General features: G+C 41.7%; 1 protein-coding gene across 1 annotated transcript in view; it reads right to left on the reverse strand.

Moving 5' to 3' along the window:
- The window catches only part of lamb2 (laminin, beta 2 (laminin S)), a 72,301-nt gene that overhangs the window by 41,677 nt on the left and 14,309 nt on the right, over positions 1 to 16,315 (reverse strand). Inside the window, exons 3-6 of the mRNA XM_008288263.1 lie at positions 7,002 to 7,174; positions 3,420 to 3,555; positions 1,054 to 1,127; positions 774 to 962 (exon numbers count right to left, since the gene is read on the reverse strand). Coding sequence (XP_008286485.1) covers positions 774 to 962; positions 1,054 to 1,127; positions 3,420 to 3,555; positions 7,002 to 7,174 — 572 coding nt within the window. The remainder of the gene's footprint in view (positions 1 to 773; positions 963 to 1,053; positions 1,128 to 3,419; positions 3,556 to 7,001; positions 7,175 to 16,315) is intronic.

Here is a 16,315-nt window from a genome sequence, read left to right on the forward strand (position 1 = left end):
ACAATGAGCCCAAACACACATCAAAGTGGTGAAGAAATGGTTCCATCAGGCTGGAATGAAGGTTCTAGACTGGTCTCCCCAAAGTCCTGACTGGAACCATCCAGAACCTGTGGACTGGACCACCACTATCGCTCAACCGGTTGAGCTGGTGACCCACGTATAGGGGCAGTAGTCCCCAACGCAGCGGCCATGGGTTCGAATCCCGCTCATGGCCCTTTGCTGCAAGTCTTCCCCCATTCTTCTCCTCCACTTTCCTGTCTCTCTCAACTGTCCTATACGATAAAGCCCAAAAAATTAAAAAAAGAACCTGTGGACTGATGAAGAAACAAGTCTGAGTCAGAAAGACGACAAGTTTAGTTGAACTGCAGCGATTCTGTCCAGAGGAGTCAAAGATGAACCAGAAGCTGGTGAACGGAAACCAGAAGAACCAAGTTGAAGTGAAAAGAGATTTAACCCAATATTATCATTGCTGTATGTATAGTTTTGACCCAACAGACTTTGTCATATTCCCAGAAGACCTTTAATAAAGCTATGAAAGAACCAAAAACATGATTGTGTTTGTGACGAAGGTTCATGTGTTTCAGTGACCCTATGATAAGAAAATGAAGAGTTATAGAGTCATTGGAAACCCAAGTCTGTCATGGTGGACATGGTCTTTACAGGTAGATGTAAACTTTTGATCGAGAACAGTTTACTCTGACATCAGACACTGAAATTAAGCAAAAACTTAACAGCTAATCCGACCTCCTGGTTCAGTCGACCCGGTCGCTCACCTCTCCTTCTGTCGACGGCTCGATGTCAGAATATCGCGACTCGCAGATGACGTCGTTGATGGTGCGTAGATGACCCTGAGAGACTCCGGGGAAGGAGGCGGCACAGTCGTGGGCGAAGTATCGATAAGTCTGCCAGCTGCGACCGAAGTCTGCCGAGCGTTCGATCAGCATGGCGGCCGGACGGAAAGTCTGCAAGAGAGGAAACATCGTCAGCTCTTCGTTAAGCAGTTGGAGCTGTAAAGTCGTTAAGTTAATGAGACTAGAAACGCTTCTGTCTCACCTTGAACGTCATAATCAGGTGAGTAAAGTGGAACTCTGCCTCCAGATCCAGCTGGATGAAAACATCTGACTTTCCTGGAGAGAGACGGAGATTTAAATTCACATGAAGTTTGCAGCTAGTTTGCATTAGAAATTCATTGCCCCTCCATTACTGTGTGACAGATGAGTGACAGAGTAATGGCCGGTGGCAGTAAGCGAAGCAGCAACCAGGATTCTGGCTCCCGGACAGGAAATCCACTCAGTCTTGGCAGTTGTGTGCTGTGAATGTTCGACAAGGAGCAGGAAGGAAAAAGTTGTAAAAGACTGAAGGGGAAGGGTGTGACCCGGCCAGAGGAGGGAAATAAAGGGACGAGGACAGAAAAAGGAGTGTGACGGCTCGCTAACAGAGCAGCTCATAGCGACTAAAATACAACAGAACAGACACCTGTTGAGTCACAGTGGCCCTCTGATGTCTGCATGTGTGCATGAAATCCCCGGAAAATTAACGAGCGAACACAATCAACGCACTGTGGTCCGTGATGAAGCGGGCCCACTGTGCACCCAACAAATGCAGCTACTGGGAATAAAAATAGTCACGATGCTTCCTGTCCCCCTTCTTCTTCTTCTTCTTCTTCTTCTGCTGCTGCTGCTGCTGTTCCTCTCTGGTCTATTCTGGGTCCAAGCAGAGCTGCTCGGTGTCGTCATCCTCAGCTCAAACGGGCCTTGTGTCCAGCTCACGCACAAACGATCTGCCTAAAAATAAGTTCAAACCCGTCCTGCACCGATTATTCCACCAACTCCTCTTATTTTTATCTTTCCGTCGGGGCTTTGACTTTCCCTCCTCTCCGCAGCTCGTCCCGCTCTGTCATTAAGTCCATCTGTCGGTCGCGGCTTGTCATCCTGGAAACTTAATCCTGCTTTTAAAAACCTTCACAGTGGCTCGTGGTTTTTAATAAACGTTCAGGATCTTTTGCCCTTTTCCAACTTTTTACCCGCATGTTTCCAGAGAAGAACCTCAAAGAAACTACTTCAACTAATTTGCAGACATGCCAATAATCGCTGACATCATATTGTTGGCTTGTTTGTTTAATTTCATTGCAGAATCTATAATTATCATTAATCAAATATGCACGGCTTTGCATTAAGACGACTCAGCCTCCAGCCTTAACCGTCTGAAACCTTCCTGCAGCTTTGAAAGACAAGTTATTTTGACGTAATCGCACCATTTATCTCAGCTAGAAACTGTAAAAACAAACATCAGCTTTTGGGCTTTCCCATGGTCCTTGAACTACTCATCTGTGGCCTGGAGTTTGGCTGGAAAACAAGCTAAAGCTTAAAGTTGTCATATTTCACCAAAATATCGACGCTTCTGGTTTGAAATATGTTAAAGATAAATCGCTTAAAGTTACCAAAACGGAACAAAAGATTGGGATTTTTCAGCTGAACTGCAGGCGGTGTGCACACAGAGCAGCACAGAGGGTCGTATGGAAACTAATCAAAAATCTAAGAAGTAAAACATCTAAACATGGAGACACTATTATTCACAGTATTGGAAAAATCTACCCAATGATTGCAGGTTTGTTCCATTTATGGAAAACAAATAATGACACAGATTTCAGCTTCGGTGTCTCGGTCTCTCTCCTTCTTCATTCTGTTTCCACAGAGCTGCAGGACTTCATGTTGCAGTGAAAAATGAAACCCACAGTGATGAAAACACGCCCTGCTGTAGATTACTTTAGCGTGTTAGCGTCCTCATTTAGCAAATCAGCACCAGCGCTTTGCAGGGTTTTGGTCAGAAACCAAAGTACAGAGTGAAAAAATCATAAACTTTGTGGGTTCTTGGGTTACACGTCTGTCACAGAAATCCACCCTGGAGATATTTGACACAAAAAACTGTAGGCCTCGCTGTGATGGTGAACGAGGGTTCAGGAGATCACTGAAGCCAGCAGGTCACAGCCTCTGGGAACCATGAACCAAACCGTCCAAACAATGCCGACACATTTCACTACATGTCAGAAACCTGCTGCTGGGTCCAGAGGTGAAGCAGCAAATCTCCAAAGTCTGTTCTAATCTAGTCTGTGGACGTTAAATTTAAATGGTGCTGCATTTAAAAGTCGTCAAGATATTTCCGTCTCCACCAAAGCGATGGACCAACGCTGCCATCACCAGACTCACGCCATTTAAACCAGTTCACCCACTTAAACACATTCCGTCTTGAGAGAACAGATTTTGCAAAACGAAACAAACAACCTCTAACTTTGACTTATTGCGGTTTCACATTACTGGACTTGAAGGTGACGCCTGCTCACGTGAGAGAAACCCGACGGATTATCAGACAGATGCGACACTTTGAGGTGTTAATGCACGACGTTGCCGACGTGTCCTCACCGTTCTCCGACTGCCACCAGGACTTCTTGCGGTGCGGCTTGAAGGTGGTGATGACGTTCTCTATCCGGTGGTTGATGGTGTTGTAGACGGGGTCGTACGGCCGCCTGGAGTCACAGTCGAAGCACTTCTTCTCATCCTGTGGTGGGACGGAAAACAAAAACCCCCACAAGAGAACAAAGTAATAAATTAGTTAAATGACTAAATATCTGAGGACCAATCAGCTCTGATGTTATCTTCAGGCTGGGCGATACAGCTGAAATGTCTGTCATGATAGAAACCTTTTAAATAAAGGCCAGGATTAAAGCTGTATTTTGAATTTAGCCACTTTAGCCGGTTTACGTGTCGGTTGATGTGACTGAAACAACATCTGGACAAAGTGTTTTATTTCAGTCAGTATTGATAATTATTGACAAGATAAATTTTATCACTTCATTTAGAGCGTTACAACGTTTAAAGCGTATTTATATGCTTTTAATGTTGACACAGCGGTCAAAATCACACACAAATAAGTAAATACACACAAATAAATGAAGAGGTTAGCACCAAAGTGGGCCGAACCACATTTACTAGTGTTAGAGAAAAATGGAGTCAAAATTTTGTGTTGCTAAAAATCAAATCCTGGTTCCAACACTGTCCAGAGATTTAAAAAAAAACAAAAAAAAAACAGCTGCTCTGTGATGACTTATTTAAGTTTTAATTACCCTTTGCAGAGTGCCAAAGTGGGCCGTACCACATTTTCTACTTTTTGAGAAACAAACTGATCCAAGGTTTGTCTTTCTGAACAGCATCATCAGGAACTAGAGGTACTTCTGAGGACCATGAAGGTAGAAACAGATGCTCGGTGGTGGTTCATTAAGGTTTATTTTACCGTATCGTACCTACGAGTTGAGTTTTCATGAGGCTTGAGGTCGCGCTGTCCGCCATCTTGAATCGCAAACATGTTGGAACTACCTGCAATGTAACGGTCAGTGGTTCCTGTGGCTCGGTCCAGTTTGACACTAAATTTTCATGCCAGAATCATCATGGGCCAAACTTCAAAGTGACATTGCTAGTGGGCTGTTGGTTGGACCACTTTGCCATGAACTAGTAGACCATAAACACTCTGGCCCACTTTGGCACTGAACCCCTCGATTGTTCCAGGTATTAGTCAAACCCCACGGTGTTACCAGGGAAACCAAGCTGAGTCGTGTAAAAAGCATCAATGTTAGTTGAGTCGGTTGGTTATTGTTGTACTTTCCTCGACAATTTCACATCTATTACAAACTGAAACGTCCACAGAAATAAAACGCAACAAAGGTCAGCTTAACAAGATTCACCAACAGTTAATGTAATCCTGGTTTGGATGAAATGTTAACAGGATCAGAAAAGTATTAGTTCAGTTAAAAGTCAGGATTTTTCCATTATGGGCCAAACTGGGCCAAGTGGCATTGTGACATGACTAGTGGGCTGTTGGTTGGAGCACTTTGCCATGAACTATTCCACCATAAACAAAAAAATCTAAAACTCAACTTTGGATTTTCTTGTGGTTTGGCCCTCTTTGGCTCTGAACCCTTCAAATAACAATGAAATGAACAGCTGAGCTAATATACGGCTAACGATTCGATCAGAGGTTGGAGATTGTGGAAAAGTAGAAGACTGACAAGAGCTCTTCTTTGTGAATAATATTCTGGATTCAGTGCTGATTTGGGGAAACCAAACTACAACATGTTGGCTGTTATAGCTCCAGTTTTAAGGCTTATAAGTGGCTTTTTATGAGGCACGTTTGGAGATTGTTGACGCAACTGAACTTGCATTTAAGTGAAACTAAACACAATCGAACACAGTTTAAAATGATCAAATGGCACATGTCGCTGTCGTTTTACTACTCAGGCCTTCTGGAGAAAACAACGTTTTATTGCTGCACAAACAGAATCTTTCACATTTTATCTCACCAACCCCATTTCTTTTCATTTCCAAGAGTTTCCACACACCAACAGACTCTTAAGGCTCTGAGAGGCGACGGCAGACAGAAGTCATTTAAAAGTGTGGTTTCGCTTCACTATGCTGACAATGCTCGAAGCCACAAGCACAACAAGGCTTCTGCATGTAAGAGCGGAAAGATGATCGATCTGCGGAAACATCCAGTAATACGGCCGCAGAAAGGTAAAGTTTTCCACTGCAGAGCGTACACTTCATCTTGTCACTGTAGGAATGTGACGTATTCACACATGGAGGTAATAAATTATACAAACACTGGAGAATGATTAAAAGCAGCCATTAGTCAGCTGATTTCTTTAGTTGTGGCTGCGGTTATAAAGTAGATCCAATCCAGTCAGAGCATTATCACAAATTCAGTTTGAAAACAGCAAGAGCAGGAGGGATTTAATGGTCTGTTTTCTTTTATTTTCACTCTTTTTCTGACTGAATGTTGGTGTTGGCAGCGAAAAAAAGAGCTCAAAATGTGTTTTTCTTTCCTCCGCACAGTAATGATGCTGTCAGAGCAGAAATACTGCACTCAATAAAATATAAAGTAATGTTAATTCTGCTCTTAATTTGCTTTTTTTGTCTTAAAAAAAGAGCCAAAAGGACAGATAAGAGTCCTGGGCTGACAGGTCTGACTGATTATCACGGCCGATATCTGGCATTTTCCAGTTATCGGTAATGTTCTTTTTAATTGACCAATTATTGCTAAATAAATTAAACGCACTACTTTTTGGCTCTGATACGACCTCCTCTATCTGCATCTGGGCTCAGGAATGTTCTGCCTCCAGCTCTATCTGATTGGTTGCATGGCACAAGAAACAGCCAATCAGCACTGAAGGCTATTGTTTACACAGAGAGACAGACGAGCACATTTGCGTTTGGAAGGTGAGGAAGCAGAAACTATAATCAACACCACAATCTTCCACAAACATGCTCAGTTTATCTGTCACATGGTAAACGCCCCGTTAATTCACTTGTTGGTGTCATTGCTGCTGGAACTCATGTCGCTGACAGTGCTAGGCTAATGCTACGCTAAGAGGTTTGCTGAGCCTCTTATTATACAGCTATCTGAAGTACTGTCACATCTTTCTAAAATAAGAATAACTTCAACAATCTGCTTAAACTGAACTTGAGACTGAACAAATCATCTCCACAAATCAGGACATTGGCTACTTTCACAGTAGCTACGGCTACGCTAACGGCTAGCAACTAAGTTAGAAGGCCGCCATAGATTATCCTCAAACAGTGTCTGGAAAACAGTAACACATAAATGTTTAATATATAGAAGAAGAAGAAAGAAGGGAAGAACAACAGACGGAACTGTTGGAGACAAACTGATCAATTAATTGATCAGTAAACACAGGAGAGCCTCGTAGCATCACATCATCATTTCTGTTAATATTTGAGATTTTTAGTTATAATAAATATTATTAAGGAAGTAACCTGGTTATGAATGACAGATTTCCCTTCTGTTAATAAATAACTTGTAATGCATATAAACATCGGTTATCGGTCTTTATTGATCACCATTAAGTGATAGATAATGGCAGTACTGGTGAGAGTGGTAGTACCACAGTACCAAACAAAAACACAGGCTGACACACACGCTCTCACACTGACCTGCAAATGGCTGACGATGCAGTAGGGTTCTTTCCTTCTCATCCCACATGTGGACGAGGCCTTCAGGTTCTTCTCTCGTCCAACCAGCAGGTCTCCGGTTGCCGGGTAACAGCTGCCATGGGCACAGCCGTGGCTGTGGTCGGGCTCCTGGCCGACGACGGCAGCAGCCAGGACTGCAAGACGGAAACGCCAAATCAGTTACAGGGAACAGAAAGAAGCAGTGACAGCAGCGTCCTCATTCAACGGAGCAAGCATCCACAAAGTTGAGATGGAAAATAAAGACGACCTACTCCTCTGACAAAAACGTAAAAGCCAAAAGTTTAGATTTAAACGTCAGTAAATACGAGCCAGCTGTTGCCCACTTAAGCTTCAAAGAACAAAGAAATGACTTCAACCAACCGGGACTAAAAACCAATAAAAGTCCCGTTTGTGTCATCGGTTGGTTGTAATCATGCGGTGTTGTCCACAGTTTACAGCCCCAGAAACATTTGGTGCAATATTTTAAATATCATGTGTAACTTTTCATTTTGATAAGTAAAGAAATGTCATGTTATGTTATGTTATGTTATGTTGTGTTATGTTAAGCTAAGCTAGGCTAGGCTAAGCTAAGCTAGGCTAGTCTGTACTAAATAAGTTCCTTTTTTGTTAAATGAACTGAAATAATGATTTTTCCTTGTACAGCTGGCAATTATCAACTTAGCCAACTAGTTGTTTAGCTACAGATGCTTGTCAGTAATTAGCAAGTTAGCAAAGATGAAGTTACAAGAGAACTTTAGGGTAAAAGCCACTGTGTGTTTTAGTCGATAACAGCTAACAGAAAAGACATTACTGGATGGGGATAAAAAGATTTATGTTTTCTAAATCTATTTTCTGTGTGTTTTTCTTGTTTTTAGTGGTGTATTGTATTTATGCTTTATTGCTTTTCTACTTTTTATATATTTGAGTATATTTGATGATTGCAGATGGAATGACCTAATAGTGAACAATTTAATTTGAGAAAATACAAATCAGTTTGGTGTTCATCAAATACATTTTGATAAATAATGTCGTAATATGTTAAGTTAAGCTTGGCTAAGCTAGGCTAAGCTAAGCTAAGCTAGTATGTCTGGACTAAATAAGTTCCCTTTTGTTACATGAGCTGGAAAAATATTTTTTCCTTGTACAGGTAGTAATGTAACTGGTAATTTTCCAGTTAGCCAACTAGCTTGTTTCGCTACAGCTGCTTGTCAGTGGCTAGCTCATTAGCAAAGACGAATTTACAAATATAACTTCAGCGGAAAAGCCGCTAAAGTTCTAAATCCATTTTGTGTGTGTTTTCAGTCGTGTATTGCACTTGTATCTTATCGCTTTATTATCTTTAAGGCATCGCATTTATTTTCATTTTGATTTATTGAGCAATAACTTGCACAAGCATTTATTTCGTGATTAATTACGTTTTATCTTATCTTCTTTTCTACCAGCTTCTTGTGTGCGCTGAGGTTGTGGAGGGCCGACTATGTGGGTCACGGTGCTGAGGTTAATTCAAGCGATGCAGGTGAGCCGAGCCGACAGGAGGCCTCGGCTTCAGGCTAAATCTGGAAACAAACCGCCGCAGGTCAGGCTGAGGTCAGCAGAAGCGGCTGGAAGTATTAAATAATTTACGATTATTTAATAAGAGCTTAAGTCTTCTGTGGAGGTGCGACATAAACCGACAGAAACTGTTGTGTTTATTGCAGCAAGTGATGCAGCCCCGGAGCCTCGGCGTGACTGAGTAACTGAGCTATGTGTGGGAGTTAAAATAAACCTTATAAACCTTCATGACAACCAGCAGCAGCCGTCACACATTCCTCCGGACATCTCGCTGTGAACTCCTACATGCCTCTGGGATGTGTGTGTGTCTGCGGCTGGTTGTGCGTCTATATGTGTGTTGCCAGGAGGAAGCCGGTGTGAGGAGGAACTCAGGGGTCCTGCTGTCAATCTGTGGTCCGTCCACAACAGGTGTTTCTAATCCTGCCGCTATATGCGAACACTCAACACGGAAAAAATGTAAGTTAGGGCGCTGCGAAACTCTCCAACCCCGCGGATCAAATTCAGCAAGTTTACTTTTACATTCTCTACAATATGGAAACATCAGTGTTTTCAGCATCAGTCTGCTTCATATTCACACATTTAAAGAGTGAAAAACATGATCCTGAGCAAGAAATGAGCTTTTTAAAGTGTTTTATTCCAAAAAAAAAATCTATATTTATTAAAGAAATGATCATAAATGGGTCGTTTCATGTCAAACCATCAGAAGCTTTCTGTTGACCATCTCTGATGTGCTTGAAAAACATCAAAAATCAAAAACTAGGTATTTAAAACGGCACATGTGAACATTTTACATCAATATATCAAGTACTTCCCTGTATAAAATTTAAAATAAAGGCAAATCACAGACAGTCGAGCAGATTTCAGATGGAACAACCCAAACAAGAATAATTTAGTTTGAGCAAACGTAATCAAATTCACTTCAAGTTTTACTACTTTTTTCACTCCAGATTACCTCATTGGTCGAGAGATTATCTCCTTGCTCACTTTAGTCACGCTAAGCTAAGCTAAATTAAGTCAAGCTAAGCGAAGCTAAACTTCCTCTTGCTCATTTTAGTTACGCTATGCTAAGCTAAGCTAAATTAAGTAAGTCAAGCTAAGCTAAGCCAACCTTCCTCTTGCTCATTTTAGTTACGCTAAGCTAAGCTAAGCTAAATTAAGGAAGTCAAGCTAAGCTAAGCTTCTCCTTGCTCATTTTAGTTATGCTAAGCTAAGCTAAGCTAAATTAAGTTAAGTCAAGCTAAGCAAAGCTAAACTTTGTGTTCAATGAATTACATGAATATTTCTCTTTCCCTCGTATCTCAACTATCTTATGTAGCTACGGCTAATTTGTCAGAAGCTAGCTTTCTAGTAAAGATAAATTTACAAATAAACTTTAGAGGAAAAGTTATTTTGGATCATAGCAAACAGACAAGATCTTTATATAGATTTATATAGTAAGTCTATTTTTTGTTTGCTTTTCCTGTGTTCAAAGTGTCTCATCGCACTCTCAGGATTGAGGTACTAAGTTTGCAAATGATTTAGTTTGAATTATTTTACTTTCTGAGATATTATCGTATAACCTCGGTCTGCTTGTTTTACCATTCGTGCATTATTATTGGTAATTATCACCTAAATGGGCTGAAAAATGTAAAACGTTGTAGTCTTCAATAAAATGACAGCTCTGAAGCACCTGAAAGTCTCCTCAAATACTGAGACTTGCAAAGTTCAGAATAAAGAAAACCACATTTACTGTTTGTTATTTTAAGACAGCTGTTTTTCTGAACCACTGCTGCCATCTACACACTTGCTCTTCAGCACATCCTATAAATGGATGCTAAAGACATGTTAGCATCGTTAGCTTGCCTGCTTTAACGCAGCGCTAGCTCCTGCAGCAGATGCAGTCGATGCGTCTGCGCCGGCTGATTACAGGTGGACGGAGTCGGCGCTTTATCACGGCCAGACGCTGCTGCAGATACGTGGGCTGCTGGGAACGCTGCAGAGGAGGCTTTCACATGAACGCTGCAGGATTCCTGGGTTCTCCTGGCAGCCGGACAAGTCTCAGGTCGGTGCCAGCCAAGTGAGCAAACGCACAAGAGGCACAAGAGACAACAACACGCCTCCACATCCATCCACTCGGTCGTAATTACAGCATCACGGATTGGGCTGACGGTCCGTAAACACAGAACCTCGCAGTTCTCGAGTGAACGCAGGTGTCGAGCGTGTTCCCTGTGCCAGCGCTAAAGACGCCTATTAGAGGATTTGTTCTGGTGCGAGATAACAGAGCGAGCCGCCTGAAGTTTATCATTATCAGCTGAGACAACAGCCGACATCATGAGCCGCGATAAGAAACACAGATCCACAGTTGTTCCCCGGTTCTTTATCTGAGAAACAAACGGAACAGGCGACGTGATGGGTGGACAAGCAGAACGCTCCCCCCTCCCTCCAAAAACGTTCTGAGAAAGTTCTCCTAATGTTTTCAGCGGAAGGTTTTCTTTTAGTTGCCAGAACTAAAGATGTTCTAACAGTGTTTGGGGATAACATTTTTAGGCCGTTACGTGTTTCTTAAAACTGAGAAACGTTCTACCTTTTTCATCACCGTGGAACGTTGTGGGATAACATCTAGAAAACATTTTTTGAAAGTTTAATTTGAGAGCATCCTTCATTATCACGTTATATAAGACAATCTATAATGTGTTCCCTTAACAAACAGACTAAACGTTCTCCCTTTGTTATGACTGTGGAACATTGTGGGATCGTTTCATCTTTGTTAATATGTCACATTACAGGAACGTCTTACAGAGAACGTTCTGTCATCGGAGGCCTCGGTAACATCTGGAAAACATTTTTTGAAAATTGCTGTGAGAACGTTCCTCCCTAGTTATCATGGAACATTGTGAAAATGTTTTGTTTCTTTGTTACCACGTTAACGTCGTCCATGAGAACGACGACTGGATGTTCTACCTTTAATATATCACAATAGGAACGTTTTTTAAAACGAGGCCTCAATAACATCTAAAAAACATATTTTGAATGTTTAGTTTAGCGCATCCTTCATTATCACGTTACATAAGAACGTTCTGTAATGTGTTCCTAAATGTTCTCTCTTTAAGGTGGAACACTGTGGGATCGTTTCATAGATTCATATTAGTTCATTTATAAAGAACGTTCTGTCATCTGAGGCCTCAGTAACATCTGGAAAACATTTTTTTAATGTTTGTTTGAGAATGTTCCTACCTAGTTATCATGGAACATAGTGAGAATGTTTTATAGTAAAGCATTCCTTTGGTGTTCTAAGAATGTTCTGTAATATGCTCCCTCAACAAGACTAAATGTTCTGCCTTTAATGTATCACAACAAAGGAACGTTTATTTTCCTGTTTAGTTTAGAACATCTAATTTGACTGAAACGTTTTCTCTCAGACATTACTAGAACTCGTAGGTAACGTTCTCTAACGTCGTGGGAACGTTCCCTGACAGCTGGGTCGTCACGGTACAGATTCATTGCACAGACAAACACAAGAAGCATCCAGACGCAACTCGATCTCAGTCCTGTGAACTTCTGGCACGTTCTCAAAGGTTCCAGTGTCAGAACCTGAAGCAGAGACGTCTTTTATCTCCTCCTCAGAGAACAAGACGAGCAGAACAAAACACCTGCTGGTTCCTTATTCTCACATTATGTAGTTCTACAATTAGAGCATTTGTGTATTTTTACCTTTAAAATGTTCTTTTACTACTTTCGTACGTTCTACGCTGTGACGACGGTCCAGAACAACGTAACGAGTGCAAAGACTAAACGACGACGACGTGGGATTTGCAGGTAAAACAGAAACTCTAAACTAGATTATTTTGGACTGCAGGTCAAACAAACAAACGTGTTAAAGAGCTTCACTGGTTCTTTATGTGCAGCCCTTTAGCTTTGGAACGCCTGAGAACAGAACCTGTGACCACGTTTCAGATGCTTTGTGTCAGTAATGAGTGAAAAACGAGCCTCCAGCGGGGCAGAACCGGTCCGGAGGCTCCTGTAACTGGAGTAAAACAGCGACAGCAGCAGAGTGTGATTTAGTGTTTGATCACAGCTAATATCTTTCCTCTGCAGCCATTAATGGAGAAGCTAGAAGGAATGCAGGCTGACAGCTGAGAGAAGAGAGAGGTTCTGTTCCAGTGTGTTCACCCAGTGATCCGCCTGTAACAGCAGAACACACTGAACCGGGCTCCTCACACAGTAAAGCTGATTATTGTTCCAGTGTTTATGCTCCACATGCTGAACATCACTCATCTGTTCATGTTTCATCCCAGAAAATGTTGTTTTCTGCTCTAATGTGTCGTAACTAAACCACCTCATGAGAACAAGTTGTCAAAGAGTTTGTGTTTATTGTTGAATAACCGTATTTAAGCTTTGGTTCCCTGTAGGTTTGCACTAAAACTCACTCACAGTCCTTCTAGAACATTTAAAAACATAAAGAGAAAGTTCTGCAAAGTTCTAGTAAAGTTTTCTTTTAGTTCCCAGAATGTTCTTCTGAAAGCAGGATAAAGTTCTCTAAAGACGCTCTAAAATGTTCTTAAAATATTTTCCAAATGGTGCTTATCACACAATATCATGTAACATTGTGAGAACATTCTCCAGAACATCCTCAGAACACTGCAGGCAAAATGCTCCACTTTGGTTAATATTTTAAATTACAGGAACGTTTTTATTAAAACACATTCTGTCTTCTGAGGCCTAGACAACATCTGGAAAACATTTTTTTTACTTTTAGCTTGAGAACCTTCTTCTTTTGTTATCATGGGACATTATCTGACAACATCCTCCAAACATCCTCTGAACGTTAAAACGTTCTGTCTTAGTTCCCTTTTACCCTCATAGGAACATTATTAGAAATGATAAATACCCTTAAAAAGTACTTTAAACATCAGATTAAAATGTTTTCTTTCTAACATTATTAGAACTTGTAGGTGATGTTAGACAATGTTGTGGGAACGTTCTCTGCTCTGAGTGGCTCTTTGACCCACATTGATTTTTTTTTGTTCTAAAAATTTTCTGAGAAAGTTCTGAAAAGTTCTTCGTGGGAGGTTCTCTTCTCATTTTGAAAATGTTCTTCTTTACAGCAGGATAAAGTTTCCCTAAAGACGCTCTAAAAATGTTCTTAAAACATTTTTTTCACATGTTGCATTGAGAACATCCTTCCTTTGTTATTGTAGGAACATTTTACAGAAGAACATTCTCAACAGCAACATCCCCAAAACATTCTCCAAATACTGCAGGCAAAATGTTCCACCTTTGTTTATATATCACACTACAAGAACGTTTCTCTTTTGTTTTAATGGAACATTCCCTCTTAGTTCACTTTTAACCTCAAAGGAACATTAATAGAAACGAAAAATATCCTTGAAACATCAGATTAAAGTGTTTTCTTTCAAACGTCAGTAGAACTTGTAGGTAATGTTGTGGGAACGTTCTCTGCTTGCTGGGATTACAGCAGTTCACGATATATTTATCCTGATATTTAACGGTCTCCACGTTCTGCCTCATAAACGTTCCGTTAACGTTGGTGAACTTATTCTGAGCAGCACTTAAAGCAGACGCGGGATTATTAAAGCTCAAAGTAAATAACAGTGAAACCCGACTCGGAGCCAGAAGGTTTTCTACATGAAGCTTAAACCGACTCGTCTGCAGGGCGTCCAGGTTTCAGGTCCACCCAACAGGCCCGACCCTGAGCTGCTTTCTGCTTCAGTCGATCCTCGTCTTTGATTCCCAGACGGTGAAGCTCACAGAAACACATAAACTCATGTTCGTTTGATAATTAATGAGGACGGTTAAAACGCAGATTTTCCAGGTGTAGACGTTTCAGGTGGATAAAGGATCATTTATCCTTCCAAAACGGTTTGATGGGTCAGTCTGTGAAACATAATGAATGTAAATGATGAGATGTGGATTAAGAGGCGGAATTTAAATACTTAACCGATAAGAAACGGAGAGTCTAGACGCATCTTTACTGACTTTGAATTGGTTTATCATTAAAGCCGGAGTAAGCAGTGTTTTCAGCATCACTGGGCAACAAGTCCTAACTAACCTTTAAGTATATTTTAATTCAAGAAGAAACCAGACTTTAGCTGCTAACCTGTGACAGGAGACTTTATCCAGCTTACAGATTGTTTTCGTTACAGATTTCTGCCTGTTCCAGCTGTAACATCTCCAACACAACGTCTGACCGTCACTCGTCTGTCATTTATCGCCACAAATAAACCTACAGGTTAAAAAAACAACCTACAAACCAAGATAACTGCATCACCTGTTTGTCTTTTATTTTCTCCTCACATGTGAAAACCTACGACGGAGTAAACGTGATGTGATGAACCCGGAGCAACACGTGTTTGGGAAACATCCTGACTCGCTGGAAAACCGTTAAACCTTCAAAGAAAATGAAGCCACTGAGTGAAAAACTGAAAACAAAGCAGGATGATCAGCAAAGGAGCTGGATCACATACAGCACATATGAAAGGCTTTTAATCTTCTTTTTTTTAAATCATTGTCTAAGTTAAGACTGTATTAATTCTGGAGGAAATAATTTTGCCAGATTTGCACATAGACACATATTAATGTCTTTTTAAATTTATTTTAATTGTTTTGTTCAACAAAATGATATTGTTTTCTTTTTCTTTTTTCTTTTTACACCGTCCTTAATGCTTTGGCAACACTGCTACTGGCTCCAATAAAGCATAATTGAACTGAATTAAATTGGATGTTGATGAGAAAGCTGATCTCAGTTCATCAAACCAACTGTGAATTCAACATCGTTAGTGCTCTACCACCACCGTCACTGTAAACTGCATGTTTATTGTGCCTGAATGCAAAGACTAACAGGTGTTTACATCCCTTTATCTGCTTGCTATCTTATTAAATCATTTAAACCGTCAACCCTCAGAGTGTGCAACTCTGCTGTGAACCCTAATAAAAGACATTCAGCTGATTTAATGTGAGCTCAACACACGTTTTATGTGATTTCACTTCATCAGAACACAGCAGCAGCTGATTCACTGCAGGATGAACCTCCTCCGGCTCTCTGACTGAACTGTTTTCCTGCCTCTTCAGTTTGTTGTTTGTTCTTTAATTAGTGTCCCGTCTAATCAAGCAGCATCCAGCTGTGTGTGCCGAGGCGGAGGGCAGACGGATGTGGCAGCAGCGTGACACATTTACACGTTTACCGACATCCACCGGCGTAAACACGGCGAGCAAACTCCACAGCTGGACACACATCTGCTCAGACAGACGCATGGACAACAACGCTAAAGCTGCAGGTCCGATATCAGCTCGAGGACCAGGTTAGCGTTGCTGAGAGTCGGCGCTGAGCTTCGAGGCGGCTCGGACAAGTTTAGCTCTGGACATCAGACGGCGGGGAAAAGTCAACAGCACTTTATTTTTAACTCCTCCCGCCTAATTAGTTTACATTCTCTGTTCTCTCTTTGCTCGGCACTTAGCTGACGGATGGTCAACTCCCCAGTCCAAACATCCAGCTGTTCTCCTCCCTCTTCATGCCTGTCAGCCTCCCTCCTCTAGTCCACCTCGGCCCCCCTCCTCTAGTCCTCCTCGGCCTCCCTCCTCTAGTCCACCTCGGCCTCCCTCCTCTAGTCCACCACGGCCTCCCTCCTCTAGTCCACCTCGGTCTCCCTCCTGTAGTCCACCTCGGCCTCCCTCCTCTAGTCCACCTCGGCCTCCCTCCTCTAGTCCACCTCGGCCTCCCTCCTCTAGTCAACCTCGGCCTCCCTCCT

The sequence above is a fragment of the Stegastes partitus genome, unplaced genomic scaffold, assembly GCF_000690725.1.
Source record: "Stegastes partitus isolate 25-593 unplaced genomic scaffold, Stegastes_partitus-1.0.2 Scaffold549, whole genome shotgun sequence".
Classification (NCBI taxonomy): domain Eukaryota; kingdom Metazoa; phylum Chordata; class Actinopteri; family Pomacentridae; genus Stegastes; species Stegastes partitus.